Below are 12,542 nucleotides of genomic sequence, written 5' to 3'. Positions count from 1 at the left end.
TGTGTGTGAGAGTGAGTGTGGGAGAGAGTGAGTGTGTGTGAGAGAGTGAGTGTGAGAGAGAGTGTGTGTGTGAGAGAGAGTGAGAGAGAGTGTATGTGTGAGAGAGAGTATGTGTGAGAGAGTGAGTGTATGTGTGTTGAGTGAGAGTGTGTGAGTGTATGTGTGTGAGAGAGTGAGTGTTGAGTGAGAGAGTGTGTGAGTGTTTGTGTTGAGTGAGTGTTGTGTTGAGTGAGTGTTGTGTTGAGTGAGTGTTGTGTTGAGTGAGTGTTGTGTTGAGTGAGTGTTGTGTTGAGTGAGTGTTGTGTTGAGTGAGTGTTGTGTTGAGTGAGTGTTGTGTTGAGTGAGTGTTGTGTTGAGTGAGTGTTGTGTTGAGTGAGTGTTGTGTTGAGTGAGTGTTGTGTTGAGTGAGTGTTGTGTTGAGTGAGTGTTGTGTTGAGTGAGTGTTGTGTTGAGTGAGTGTTGTGTTGAGTGAGTGTTGTGTTGAGTGAGTGTTGTGTTGAGTGAGTGTTGTGTTGAGTGAGTGTTGTGTTGAGTGAGTGTTGTGTTGAGTGAGTGTTGTGTTGAGTGAGTGTTGTGTTGAGTGAGTGTTGTGAGTGAGAGTGTTGAGTGAGTGTGTTGAGTGAGTGTGTTGAGTGAGTGTGTTTGGTGAGAGTTTGAGTGTGAGTGAGTGTTGTGAGTGAGAGTGTTGAGGTGAGTGTGTTTGGTGAGAGAGTGAGTGTGTGTGTTGAGTGTGTGTGTGTGAGAGAGAGTGTGTGTGAGAGAGAGAGTGAGTGTGTGAGAGAGAGAGTGAGTGTGTGAGAGAGAGAGTGAGTGTGTGAGAGAGAGAGTGAGTGTGTGAGAGAGAGAGTGAGTGTGTGAGAGAGAGAGTGAGTGTGTGAGAGAGAGAGTGAGTGTGTGAGAGAGAGAGTGAGTGTGTGAGAGAGAGAGTGAGTGTGTGAGAGAGAGAGTGAGTGTGTGAGAGAGAGAGTGAGTGTGTGAGAGAGAGAGTGAGTGTGTGAGAGAGAGTGAGTGTGTGAGAGAGAGAGTGAGTGTGAGAGTGAGTGTGTGTGAGTGAGTGAGTGTGTGAGAGAGTGAGTGTGTGAGAGAGAGAGTGAGTGTGTGAGAGAGGGTGAGTGTGTGTGTGTGAGTGAGAGAGTGTGTGTATGTTTAGAGAGAGTGTGTGTATGTTTAGTGAGAGTGAGTGTTGTGTGTGAGCGTGTGTGTGTGTTTAGTAAGAGTGTGTGTTGATCTCTGACCTCTCTGTTCTGCTCTGCAGGGGGTGGGGAGGCGCTATGCTCATGTGGTGCTGAGGAAAGCAGACATTGACCTGAGCAAGCGGGCTGGAGAACTCACTGAGGATGAGGTGCGCTTCATTTTCAGCAGAGAAAACCGTCATAAAACACCAAAGCGTTCACTTTGGTTTGAATATCAGTCACAGAACTGGTGCTCTGCTTTACAGACACTGAAGAATCATGATAAAATAAGGAGGAGAACATTGTGAAATTTGCTACAATTGACCACAAACAAGACCATATCAGTTATTTTGAAGTCTCAAATGAAAATGAGGTGTGATTGTGTGTGACTCCGTACAGGCGTTTACAGTAACGCTGATTGATTGATTGACAGGTGGAGAGGGTGGTGACTATTATGCAGAATCCTCGCCAGTACAAAATCCCTGACTGGTTCCTGAACAGACAGAAGGACATTAAAGACGGGAAATACAGTCAGGTACGCTCAGAGTGCTGCTTTAACCTTCATTGTTTTAGTATGATTTTTTTTGTCGTGATAAAGGGTCGACTGCAAAATCTGTCGGTCGGTCTTGGGCTTCTGGGCTTGTCTGAACAAACCGTGTTGAAGAGGCCCTGTTAGTGGGTTAGTGTTACTGGGCCCTGATTGTGTGTAAGTGTGAGGTGAGGCGAATAAGAAGCACCACTCAGATTATTTTTGTTCTGTAACTGCTGTGTGAGGTTAAGTAGGCTGTGTAATATCTGAACTGCTTTAAAAAAAATCTTCTGAATCTGGTCGTGATGAGCTGATTTGACCTGCCTGTTTTATCTAATGTTTAAGAAGTGGAGCCCATCTTAGATCTGAACGCAGGGCTCCACACTAACATGAGAGCGGTGGCCCTGACGTCTGCAGATCCTCTGTAGTATTAGATATGTTGTATATCATGGTAACCACAGGTGAAACCCATGACTGTCTCCTCACTACCATGGTAAGAAGAAAACTGTTAAACTGTGCTCTTAATGAAAAACGCTGTCCGAAACATTTAGTATAGTTATGAAGCTGTGGCATTTATAACAGTTATTTACTGTAGTTCTTTACTCTTGTAAGACATTTGCACAATATATGGGACTGTAATAATACAGTGATGTGTAGTACAAATTTACCACATTTCTGTCCAAAATACCATGATTACTGTTAGTGGTACTGAAGCAGGTCCATATGAAATGCTGGTGCCGTTTCATCAGGCGTTAAACTGGTTTAAATCACTGAGGCTTTCGGGTTCTCACTGGATCCTGCAGCGCAGGTTAATAATGGCGTCACAAACGCAAACGTTTCCTTAACTCACCTGAAACTCTGGTCTTCAAGTGCAGTGTGCTCGTCTTCGGCACGAGCCGTGGAGGAGGTGTTGTTTCAGTAACTGAGTGTGGATGTGGTTTTCTGCAGGTCCTCGCTAACGGTCTGGACAACAAACTGAGAGAAGATCTGGAGCGTCTGAAGAAGATCCGAGCTCACCGCGGCCTGCGTCACTTCTGGGGGTGAGTTTCTGCAGCGCACGAGTCTAGGGTCTTAAAGAGAGTGCTCGGAGACACGGGGACTTCCTGCTTAAATGCAGCACTTAGTTAAACGTTACTATTTGCAACGTTGTTTCTGCAGCGTTGAGCGATGTAGCCAATCACAGACAGATCTGTTGCGCAGTGGCCAGTCAGAGGCGTTTTAGTTGGTCAGAATTCACTCACTGCTGAAAGAGCCGGAGTTTTTATTAAGAGCAGTCATAACTAACAAAGTACAGATGCGATGTAAACGAGATCCATTGTGCAGTTTAGAGAGCTTCGTTGATTATCACAGAACTTACAGATGCTTTTAGTGATGATAAAGGGAGCGTGCTTTCTATGCTATAATCCATTCAGAATTTGCATGAAACTTTTAGTTTTTTGGACGCATACACACTGCAAAGTTTCAGGAACGACATGCACATATTTATACTGTATTCACTCTCGGGATAACAGTGATTGACACAGCGATAACCATAGGTTTTTGGTCCATGAACTGATCTCACTGCTGTGTAAACTTTGAGATCGGGACATATCAACCAGTAATTAATTTCCAGTAGCTGACGGTATAAAGTTCAGCAATGAATGTTATGTGATTTCTGACAGCATCTAGTCCCACAGCCGACTCGAGAGTGAGATGTTGCTCATGACAGGGAGATGTGTTCAGTGATGGATGGTTTACTCTGTCTTCTCCTCTAGACTGCGTGTGCGCGGTCAGCACACCAAGACCACCGGTCGCCGCGGCCGAACTGTGGGAGTGTCCAAGAAGAAGTAAACCTTCAATAAAAGACAACTGTTTAACCAATCTGTGTCATGCTCTCTGTCTTCACTGATCCTCTCAGCTTATCACTATAGCTGTTATCTATCAGTTCTGCGTTAAGATAATGAGCTACCTCTGATGATTTGATACTGGTCCTTTTATAAGACACTGAGAAGGCACTTAAAGGGATAGTTCACCCAAAAATTTAAATTCTGTCATTAATTACTCATTACGTAAGACCTCCGTTCATCTTCAGAACACAAATTAAGATATTTTTGATTAATTCTGAGAGCTCTCTGACCCTCCGATAGACAGCAATGTAATTACCACGATCAAGGAGATCTGTAAAATAATCCATGGGATGTCAGGGGTTCAACCGTAATATTACGAAGCTACGTGAATAATTTTTGTACGCAAAGAAAACAAAAATAACGACTTTAACAATTCGTCTCCTCCGCGTCACCCTGGTGCCATTTTGGAGAATATCCACTGAACGCAAACAGCGTATGCTATTCTGTGTCAGCTGCGAAAGTATTCTCGTAGCTTCGTAATATTACGGTTGAACCCCTGATGTCCCATGGATTATTTTACAGATCTCCTTGATCGTGGTAATTACATTAATGTCTATGAGACGGTCAGAGAGCTCTCTGAAATCATCAGAAATATCTTAATTTGTGTTCTGAAGATGAACGGAGGTCTTACGGGTTTGGAACGACATGAGGGTGAGTAATTAATGACACAATTCACATTTTTGGGTGAACTATCCCTTTAAGGGCATCATCAGTCATAAGCCTCATCTTCCAGACTCCAGATTTGTCCAGTTCAACAGTCTCATAGTCCAGTATAAATGTGTCCCATCTTTATTAATGAAAAAAGATGCAGTAAGGCAGTTTTTCAAGGCCGAACTGTGGGAGTGTCCAAGAAGAAGTAAACCTTCAATAAAAGACAACTGTTTAACCAATCTGTGTCATGCTCTCTGTCTTCACTGATCCTCTCAGCTTATCACTATAGCTGTTATCTATCAGTTCTGCGTTAAGATAATGAGCTACCTCTGATGATTTGATACTGGTCCTTTTATAAGACACTGAGAAGGCACTTAAAGGGATAGTTCACCCAAAAATGTAAATTCTGTAATTAATTACTCATTACGTAAGACCTCCGTTCATCTTCAGAACACAAATTAAGATATTTTTGATTAATTCTGAGAGCTCTCTGACCCTCCGATAGACAGCAATGTAATTACCACGATCAAGGAGATCTGTAAAATAATCCATGGGATGTCAGGGGTTCAACCGTAATATTACGAAGCTACGTGAATAATTTTTGTACGCAAAGAAAACAAAAATAACGACTTTAACAATTCGTCTCCTCCGCGTCACCCTGGTGCCATTTTGGAGAATATCCACTGAACGCAAACAGCGTATGCTATTCTGTGTCAGCTGCGAAAGTATTCTCGTAGCTTCGTAATATTACGGTTGAACCCCTGATGTCCCATGGATTATTTTACAGATCTCCTTGATCGTGGTAATTACATTAATGTCTATGAGACGGTCAGAGAGCTCTCTGAAATCATCAGAAATATCTTAATTTGTGTTCTGAAGATGAACGGAGGTCTTACGGGTTTGGAACGACATGAGGGTGAGTAATTAATGACACAATTCACATTTTTGGGTGAACTATCCCTTTAAGGGCATCATCAGTCATAAGCCTCATCTTCCAGACTCCAGATTCGTCCAGTTCAACAGTCTCATAGTCCAGTATAAATGTGTCCCATCTTTATTAATGAAAAGATGCAGTAAGGCAGTTTTTCAAGGCATGGGTGAATATGTACAAAAACTAATTAGGAAAGTAATGAAATAACCATTTTAACCACTACATCCAGTTTTTCCCTTGAATGCTGATCATTTCTGTTCCTCTGATTTCAATTCTGTGAAAGCTTGTTTCCACCTTGCTTGTGACTTTTTAATCTCAAAATCCTGACCTTTCTTACATTTGTTTTTTGTTGCCGAAACAAAATAACTTAATTGTGATTGATGAACGGAGGTCTTACGGGTTTGGAACGACATGAGGGTGAGTAATTAATGACACAATTCACATTTTTGGGTGAACTATCCCTTTAAGGGCATCATCAGTCATAAGCCTCATCTTCCAGACTCCAGATTTGTCCAGTTCAACAGTCTCATAGTCCAGTATAAATGTGTCCCATCTTTATTAATGAAAAAGTATTCTCGTAGCTTCGTAATATTACGGTTGAACCCCTGATGTCCCATGGATTATTTTACAGATCTCCTTGATCGTGGTAATTACATTAATGTCTATGAGACGGTCAGAGAGCTCTCTGAAATCATCAGAAATATCTTAATTTGTGTTCTGAAGATGAACGGAGGTCTTACGGGTTTGGAACGACATGAGGGTGAGTAATTAATGACACAATTCACATTTTTGGGTGAACTATCCCTTTAAGGGCATCATCAGTCATAAGCCTCATCTTCCAGACTCCAGATTCGTCCAGTTCAACAGTCTCATAGTCCAGTATAAATGTGTCCCATCTTTATTAATGAAAAGATGCAGTAAGGCAGTTTTTCAAGGCATGGGTGAATATGTACAAAAACTAATTAGGAAAGTAATGAAATAACCATTTTAACCACTACATCCAGTTTTTCCCTTGAATGCTGATCATTTCTGTTCCTCTGATTTCAATTCTGTGAAAGCTTGTTTCCACCTTGCTTGTGACTTTTTAATCTCAAAATCCTGACCTTTCTTACATTTGTTTTTTGTTGCCGAAACAAAATAACTTAATTGTGATTGTAATTGGGACTTTTATTCTCATAATTGTGAGGGGGGGGGGAAAGTTGCAATTCCCTTTTTGTTTTTATTTTGTGGTTGAAACAAGCTTCCATTCAATTCAGATTCACGAATGTGGCCACCTTTTTAAAAAGAGGAAAAACCCATCATGAAGGTGTCGGTTGCTCTGTATCTGTCATTTCTGACCAGAGTCTGGGGTATGTTATAACCTTAATATTAGGGTTGTTAATAGATTAAAATAACCAATTAGTCTCATGATTATTGTAATCATATTATTGCAGTCACTTTCATTTAAAACTGAGACCATATTAAATCAGATCCATCCATCCTGCGTGGTCTGATATCCGAAACTCGTCTTCTATCAACCCAAGAGGCAGGAGAAAAGTGAAGAAGTGATGGTGAAAACAAGCATTTAAATCATTGAATGAATGAAATTATAAATGAACAAGAACAGAAAAGGACACGAAAGCATGGCTGCTACTAAGAATCCATAGATCTACAGACTCTGGCCAAAGGGAGTTTTCTTTACTCCTCTTCTCTTGAATCTTTAAACACATGGTATTTCACCAGCACACAACGCTGCAGAGGACATGCTGAATTTAGGGCCTGTCCCAAACCCCACAGGTGCAGTCCATACGCACTACTTGTCTATTTACATGAAGGTGTGGAGAACATCTGTGACCTGACGGGACACATTTACGACAGCTTTATTAACACACTGAGATTTTCAACACTTTACACTTTAAAATAAGCTTAGAAATGTCTGTTCAGTCTGACAGACAACACAATTTAAAAGTGATAAAGAGCAGTTACAATTGTTTTACGAAATATACAGTCATCATTTTAGCACTAAATTATAATCGCTAATTAATTAAACTTAGACTGGAAAGCCTCTCGTTGATTTCAGGGTACGCAAACTCCTGAATATGAGGAATGATGGGATGCACTCGGTCTCAGACATCGGTATTAGAGAAGCAGTGTGTGTGTCGAGGCAGTATTCAGAGCCTGGACCGTCTCGTGCGCTCTCTTGCCGTCACATACATGTGCTCTCAGTGTGGGAATAGGAGCAGGCCCTTATTTTCCACAAACACGCAGTTAATGGCTCGGCTTTACTGTTGGAGCTACTGTACATAAGATTAAGTGGATGAGCAGCACTGGTCTCTGCAGTCCTTCAGTGGGTTTCTGCAGAAAGAGGCCGTCGTTGTCCTTTAGGTTAGCGATGCCTCCCCTTGGCTTCCGTCCATCTGTCCCAGTCCAGGCGTCTGGTTCTGGTCTGTCGGAGCGTAGAAGAGCTCCAGAGGCTTGCAGAGCTTCCAGAACTTCTGGTTCACCAGCTCCAGCGTCAGAGAGCCGTTCAGTGTCTGAAAGACAGAGAGGATGAAGACAGCACAAGCCAAACTCAGATCTGTGTCTGACAGCAGCAGCAGCGTGACTCACGGAGAACTGTCCCGCCGCTGTGCTGATGTAGATGCTGAACTGTTTCTCGCTGATGTCCTGCAGGGCTCCCGGCTCTCCCTCCGCGCTCGCACCCTCCTCCAGAGCCAGGCGCAGAGCCAGGTACTTCGACAGGTGGTCCACCGTGGCGCTGGCTGTTGTTTTGACGTATCTGTGAGCAGAAGAGAGTTACACATCATTACCCCGATTACACTCCCATCCATGAAGCTTTAGGAGCGCACACACACCATGTTTAATCAGTGTTCAATCATCTACCGACACGTTCTGGAAGAAAGAGCTCATCCTGGCCTTAAAGTGGTCTTACACAATGCTCTTACACTTTACCCTGTAATGCCTTCAAGCTTTAAACTCGTGCTGCAGCACTGAAGAATCACGCTCAGTCACAGTCTGCTTACGCAGGTTTATGAAGGCAACTTTAAGGAATAAATCGAATAGAAAACAATACATCTATATGGTCTCTAAGCATAAAGGTCTTGTGTTAGCAACACTTCAAAGTTTTAAAAATACATCTTCCAACAGATCGTCAGTACTTTAGAATTCATTTTACAAAAGCAAAAATAAAATAAGAAAAACTAAACGGCTCAAGGCTTGAACAGCTCTGCTCCCAAACACCAGAATATGGACTTCACTGTACCTCAGTATTTGGTCTTGTTTTCCAGTGGAAAATGTCTAACGTTTCTTAAATCGAGATACATTTACTGGAGAAGCGAAATGAGATCAAATAAGAAGTCTTGTTTTATAAGAAATTGATCGAAGTGTTTATGATTAAAACAAGAACAAATATCTGCCAAAAACCAGCTTGATTCAAAGGCAAAACGAGTTTTAATTCCCTGCTGGCAGATATTTGTTCTTGCTTTAAGCGTAAACTCACTTAATTTTGTTCAGTTTTAGAAACTTCATTTTGCATCTCCAATAAACATATCTTGTTTTAAGGATGTTTGCACTGGAATGCATAAATACTGAGGGAAATATTCATGTTTTTGCAGTGCATGCAACATTTAATGCCACGACTGTATTTGAGACGTTCTGCTCTGATGAAGACCTCATGTGGAAGGCTGAATTAGGGCTTTTCAGGAGCTCTATCAGACCCTGCTGTACCTCGTCTGGCTGCACTGTTGGTTGTCGACCAGCAGGGGATGTGGGCAAAACACGAGCTCAATCTCTGAGCCGGGGCCGTGTCGAGGAGGAGTGCGGCTCTCTCCCAAAGCCTCAGGTCCAGAGTCGTCTGACAGGTGCGCTGGGTTACGGCGGCTGGGTCCGGCCTCTGCGGCGCAGCTCGCTGGAGCAGAGTCATGTGAGATGTGTGAGCGAGCGTCACCGTTGTCCTCGCCGCCGCTGACTGTAGCGGTCTCACTCTCCGGATGCAGCTTACGCACACGCTGAGCTCTACAACACACAGAAAACGACTTCAGAAACTGAACTGTTTAGCCCACGGCCAAGCTTCGTCACTTGCTTCACATAAGTGCATCTTAAGAGTCAATGACATGATAAAATATATAAAAAGCAGAAGATACTAGAAGTGACCTGTGTCTGGCCTGCATGCGCAGCCCCTGCTCGATGCTGTTGCTCAGAGCCTCTTTGTTGTGCAGGAGACTCAGCTGCTCCAGAACCTTGTCCTGGTGCGCCTCGTACTCGTCACGGCTCGGGTACATCTTAGAGATCAGCGCGTCGAAGTTAGGGTCGGCGCGCAGAGAGCGCTTGGACACCAGCTTCTTCCTGCAGGTGGGACACTCTTTATTCCTGCAGCAGAAAATAAGAGAAGGGCCGTGCTGAGCAACAGATCTCTGAGTAACAGGAAGTTAATGGAAGAAATGGATCTGAAGATGTGGTGGCACCCCGATCGAAGCGCGGTGACGATGCACTCGGAGCAGAAGCGATGCAGACACTCTTTGGTGGTCATGGTGTTCTTCAGCATGTCCAGACAGATGGGGCACATCAGCTCGCTGTGGAGGCTTCTGGGAGACACGGCGATCTCCGTGCTGTCCATGATCGCCTCCTGAAACAACAGCACACATGCGAGGAACTATGCGCTGAATATCCTGCTTTTACAGAAAATACAATGAGGTAAACAGTAGAGAAGGAGCTGATTTTTACCCACTTCTCCACAATGTCTAATACGAGTCTGTTCTGATTTCACGTTGACTGTTGAATGTGATCAGTTTCACTGGTGTTTGTGTTCTGCTGTGACCCACATTATCAGGATCAGTGTGCTCGTGATGTAGAGTGTGTTGAGCTTTCAGGTCTCTATCCTCTCAGTATGAGGATATCCAGCCGCCCGCATTAGTTACATATGCTAAATATACTAAACTTTGTGTGTGTGTGTGTGAGTGAGTAAATGAGTGTGTGTGTGTGTGTGTAGGCCTGTCACGATAACAACTTTTTGTTGAGTGAGTGAGTGAGTGAGTGAGTGAGTGAGTGAGTGAGTGAGTGAGTGAGTGAGAGTGTGTGTGTGTGTGTGTGTGTGTGTGTGCGCGTATAGTGTGTGTGTACCTGTGGCGTTCGGTGGAGTTCATACAGACTCAGTTCCCACGTCTTCTTCAGGGTTTGCACACTCACTGGATTGGCCATCATGACTTCACTGAGAACCGAAGCAGAACTAAAGCAGAACACAGCCATGCAAACGTCATCAGTCATTCAAATTCACCAAAGTATCAACAAAATGAAACTAAACATGCACAGATGTTCCTGGACTGAGTTCAGGAAGCAACATCTATTACATAATACTTCCCTCCAGCAAAGGGGGTTTTAAAGGTGTAATAAAACAATGAACTATTATTATTGCATACATATTATTCATGTTTTTGTCTGCGTAATATTACAGTATTGCATATTTATAACAGTATTTACATGGTGCTCCGTGGTACTTCAAAAACTACCACGACATGACCACGGTACCATGTCTTAAAAACATGGTAATACTACAGTACTTTTGTTAGTTTCATCCACTGATGATGAAGATCAGAAGAAAGTGCGGCTGAGAGGAAGCTCAGGTGTCTCTGTCTGCACTCACACTGTCATCTGCAGCTCCGCTTCTTCAGCTCGCGACAAAACCTCCTAACATCCAAACAACCTCATACCGGATGTTGTGTCTGCGGGGTCACCCCTCACTTCCTGTCCGATGCCCCCTGGCGGCGAAGTGCAGAATTGCGCGCACATGTTCCTTTATTCAGTTTTGTTTGCTTGTTTTTTTAATTGCTTAGACAGACAGTAAAAGTGCTGCTTGAAGCCACTCAGTGAAACCACTCACTCATAGACCGAATCTCTAGAGCAAGTCTGCAAAACTACAAGCACATTACGGTAACGTGCTTTAAACTCAGTTTGCTCAACTCTAAACAGTTCTCTATATTTCACACATCATTCAAAACGAACAGCTCTTGTGTTTGATGTGGGAAACACTGCATTCACATGCCACACTGATTTACTGATGACCTTCAGCCAGGGATCATGAGTGAAAACACACCATCTCTTCACTTAGCAATCAAAACTCAGTGTTTGGAGAAAGAAATGACTTTTACACGCTTGCATTTCTGTTTACACAGTGTGTATGTGTGTAAGTACAGTACATACATACACACACACACACACATATATCTATATATACACTGAATGTGCATACAAGCCGAGTCAGCAAAGTCAACTTTATTTAGATTGTTTCACAGCAGCTTCACAATAGTATCAAAATCAAATTCTGTTGTAAAGCAGCTCTAACAAGTCAATAGTGTCATTATAGAGCTCAAGTCAGTTCAGTTGCATAACTGTGTAAATTCATCAGTTGTACATATATACTGTGCATATATACTGTGCTCCACTGCACTCTGAACAAGCCGGAGACACACGAGAGACGAGTGTTTTACATTCTTCACATCTGTGTGTAGTCTGGTGTGTATGTGGCTAATTATTTTATGCTTGCGTGTATAGTTAGTTACTACGCAAAAATACCGTTTTTAGAAGAGTTCAAATAGTTTTGAATGAAGTGTTTGCTTTTGGAAGATGTGCGTGACGTTTTGCATGTTGTGTGTGTGTTTTGGTTGTGTGTAGAGTTTCGAGAAATGGAGCTATAGTTTCAAAAACTGTGTGTAAGCATTTTTTTAAAAACTACAACTCATAACATTTTTGTTTTCATCATACGCAATACAGTTTTTAAAAATGCTTTGCAACAAGTTTGTTTTACAATAGCTAACTGAGTTTAAAGCATGTAATGTGCTTGTAGTTTTGCAGACTTGCTCTAGAGATTCGGTCTATGAGTGAATGGTTTCACTGAGTGGCTTCAAGCAGCACTTTTACACATTACACTATTACACAACACTGCTGATTATTGTGTCATTTTATTTTTTAAATGTTACGTTCAAACATTTCAGAAGAGCAGTGACATAATCAGACATGAGATGTCTGAAGAATAAAGAAAACCCGAGGCTGGACTGTCTGAGGATAACTGACTTTACTTTAGCTATGCTAAATTGCTTTATTTATTTATTTTGCACAAAACAATCCAACAAATCAAGTTGAGATCACAAATTAAATGTAACATAAAAAAGACATGCAGTTATACACAGTTTACCTCCAATTTTTTGTGCACAATGTATCACAACAAAAGCAACAGTTTATTTATGCAAGAAAACAACATTAATAAAATAACATTGCATATTAATATAATATATAAGTATGCATAAAATATGATTTATATATATATATTTTTTTTAGGTTTGCCATGGGTGTAACAAAGACAAGAGTAAAGTACCATGAGGTGAAGTGTGTGTGTGTGTGTG

At 42.3% G+C, this 12,542-nt stretch overlaps 2 protein-coding genes across 5 annotated transcripts in view; one reads left to right on the top strand and one right to left on the bottom strand.

Annotated features, from left to right (window-relative positions):
- Nucleotides 1-4,477, top strand: part of LOC107726165 (40S ribosomal protein S18-like) — a 6,917-nt gene extending 2,440 nt beyond the window's left edge. The window contains exons 3-7 of one of the 2 annotated variants that reach the window (XM_016535681.1): nt 1,256-1,342; nt 1,606-1,707; nt 2,650-2,741; nt 3,456-3,499; nt 4,416-4,477. In XM_016535681.1, the coding sequence (XP_016391167.1) occupies nt 1,256-1,342; nt 1,606-1,707; nt 2,650-2,741; nt 3,456-3,499; nt 4,416-4,447 (357 nt within the window). In that variant the 3' untranslated portion in view covers nt 4,448-4,477. Of the gene's footprint in view, nt 1-1,255; nt 1,343-1,605; nt 1,708-2,649; nt 2,742-3,455; nt 3,562-4,415 lie in introns of those variants that run through there. The other variant, XM_016535680.1, reaches the window with a different exon arrangement.
- Nucleotides 4,478-6,352: 1,875 nt separating this feature from the next.
- Nucleotides 6,353-11,115, bottom strand: LOC107726161 (E3 ubiquitin-protein ligase RING2-A-like). 3 transcript variants are annotated; one of them, XM_016535673.1, is made up of 7 exons: nt 10,787-11,115; nt 10,267-10,372; nt 9,612-9,772; nt 9,301-9,516; nt 8,875-9,162; nt 7,759-7,927; nt 6,353-7,682 (listed from the first exon to the last, which is right to left on the bottom strand). In XM_016535673.1, the coding sequence occupies exons 1-7, from the start codon at nt 10,792-10,794 to the stop codon at nt 7,530-7,532; spliced, it is 1,101 nt and encodes a 366-aa protein (XP_016391159.1). In that variant the 5' UTR covers nt 10,795-11,115; the 3' UTR covers nt 6,353-7,529. The 3 variants fall into 3 exon arrangements, with proteins under 3 accessions (XP_016391159.1, XP_016391160.1, XP_016391161.1); XM_016535674.1 differs by having other exon boundaries at nt 10,704-10,787; XM_016535675.1 differs by lacking the exon at nt 10,787-11,115 and adding an exon at nt 10,624-10,675.
- Between the last annotated feature and the right edge of the window lie 1,427 nt (nt 11,116-12,542).

Source organism: Sinocyclocheilus rhinocerous, unplaced genomic scaffold, assembly GCF_001515625.1.
Source record: "Sinocyclocheilus rhinocerous isolate Xijiao unplaced genomic scaffold, SAMN03320098_v1.1 scaffold1628, whole genome shotgun sequence".
In the NCBI taxonomy this organism is placed as follows: Eukaryota; Metazoa; Chordata; class Actinopteri; order Cypriniformes; family Cyprinidae; genus Sinocyclocheilus; species Sinocyclocheilus rhinocerous.
This window is presented reverse-complemented; position numbering and strand designations above follow the sequence as displayed.

Coding starts and splice junctions, on each gene's coding strand:
- LOC107726161 (XM_016535673.1), bottom strand. Junction 9,773..10,266: donor AACTCCACCGAACGCCACAG/GTACACACACAC, acceptor CTGTTGTTTCAG/GAGGCGATCATGGACAGCAC. Junction 9,517..9,611: donor GTCACCGCGCTTCGATCGGG/GTGCCACCACAT, acceptor TTTCTGCTGCAG/GAATAAAGAGTGTCCCACCT.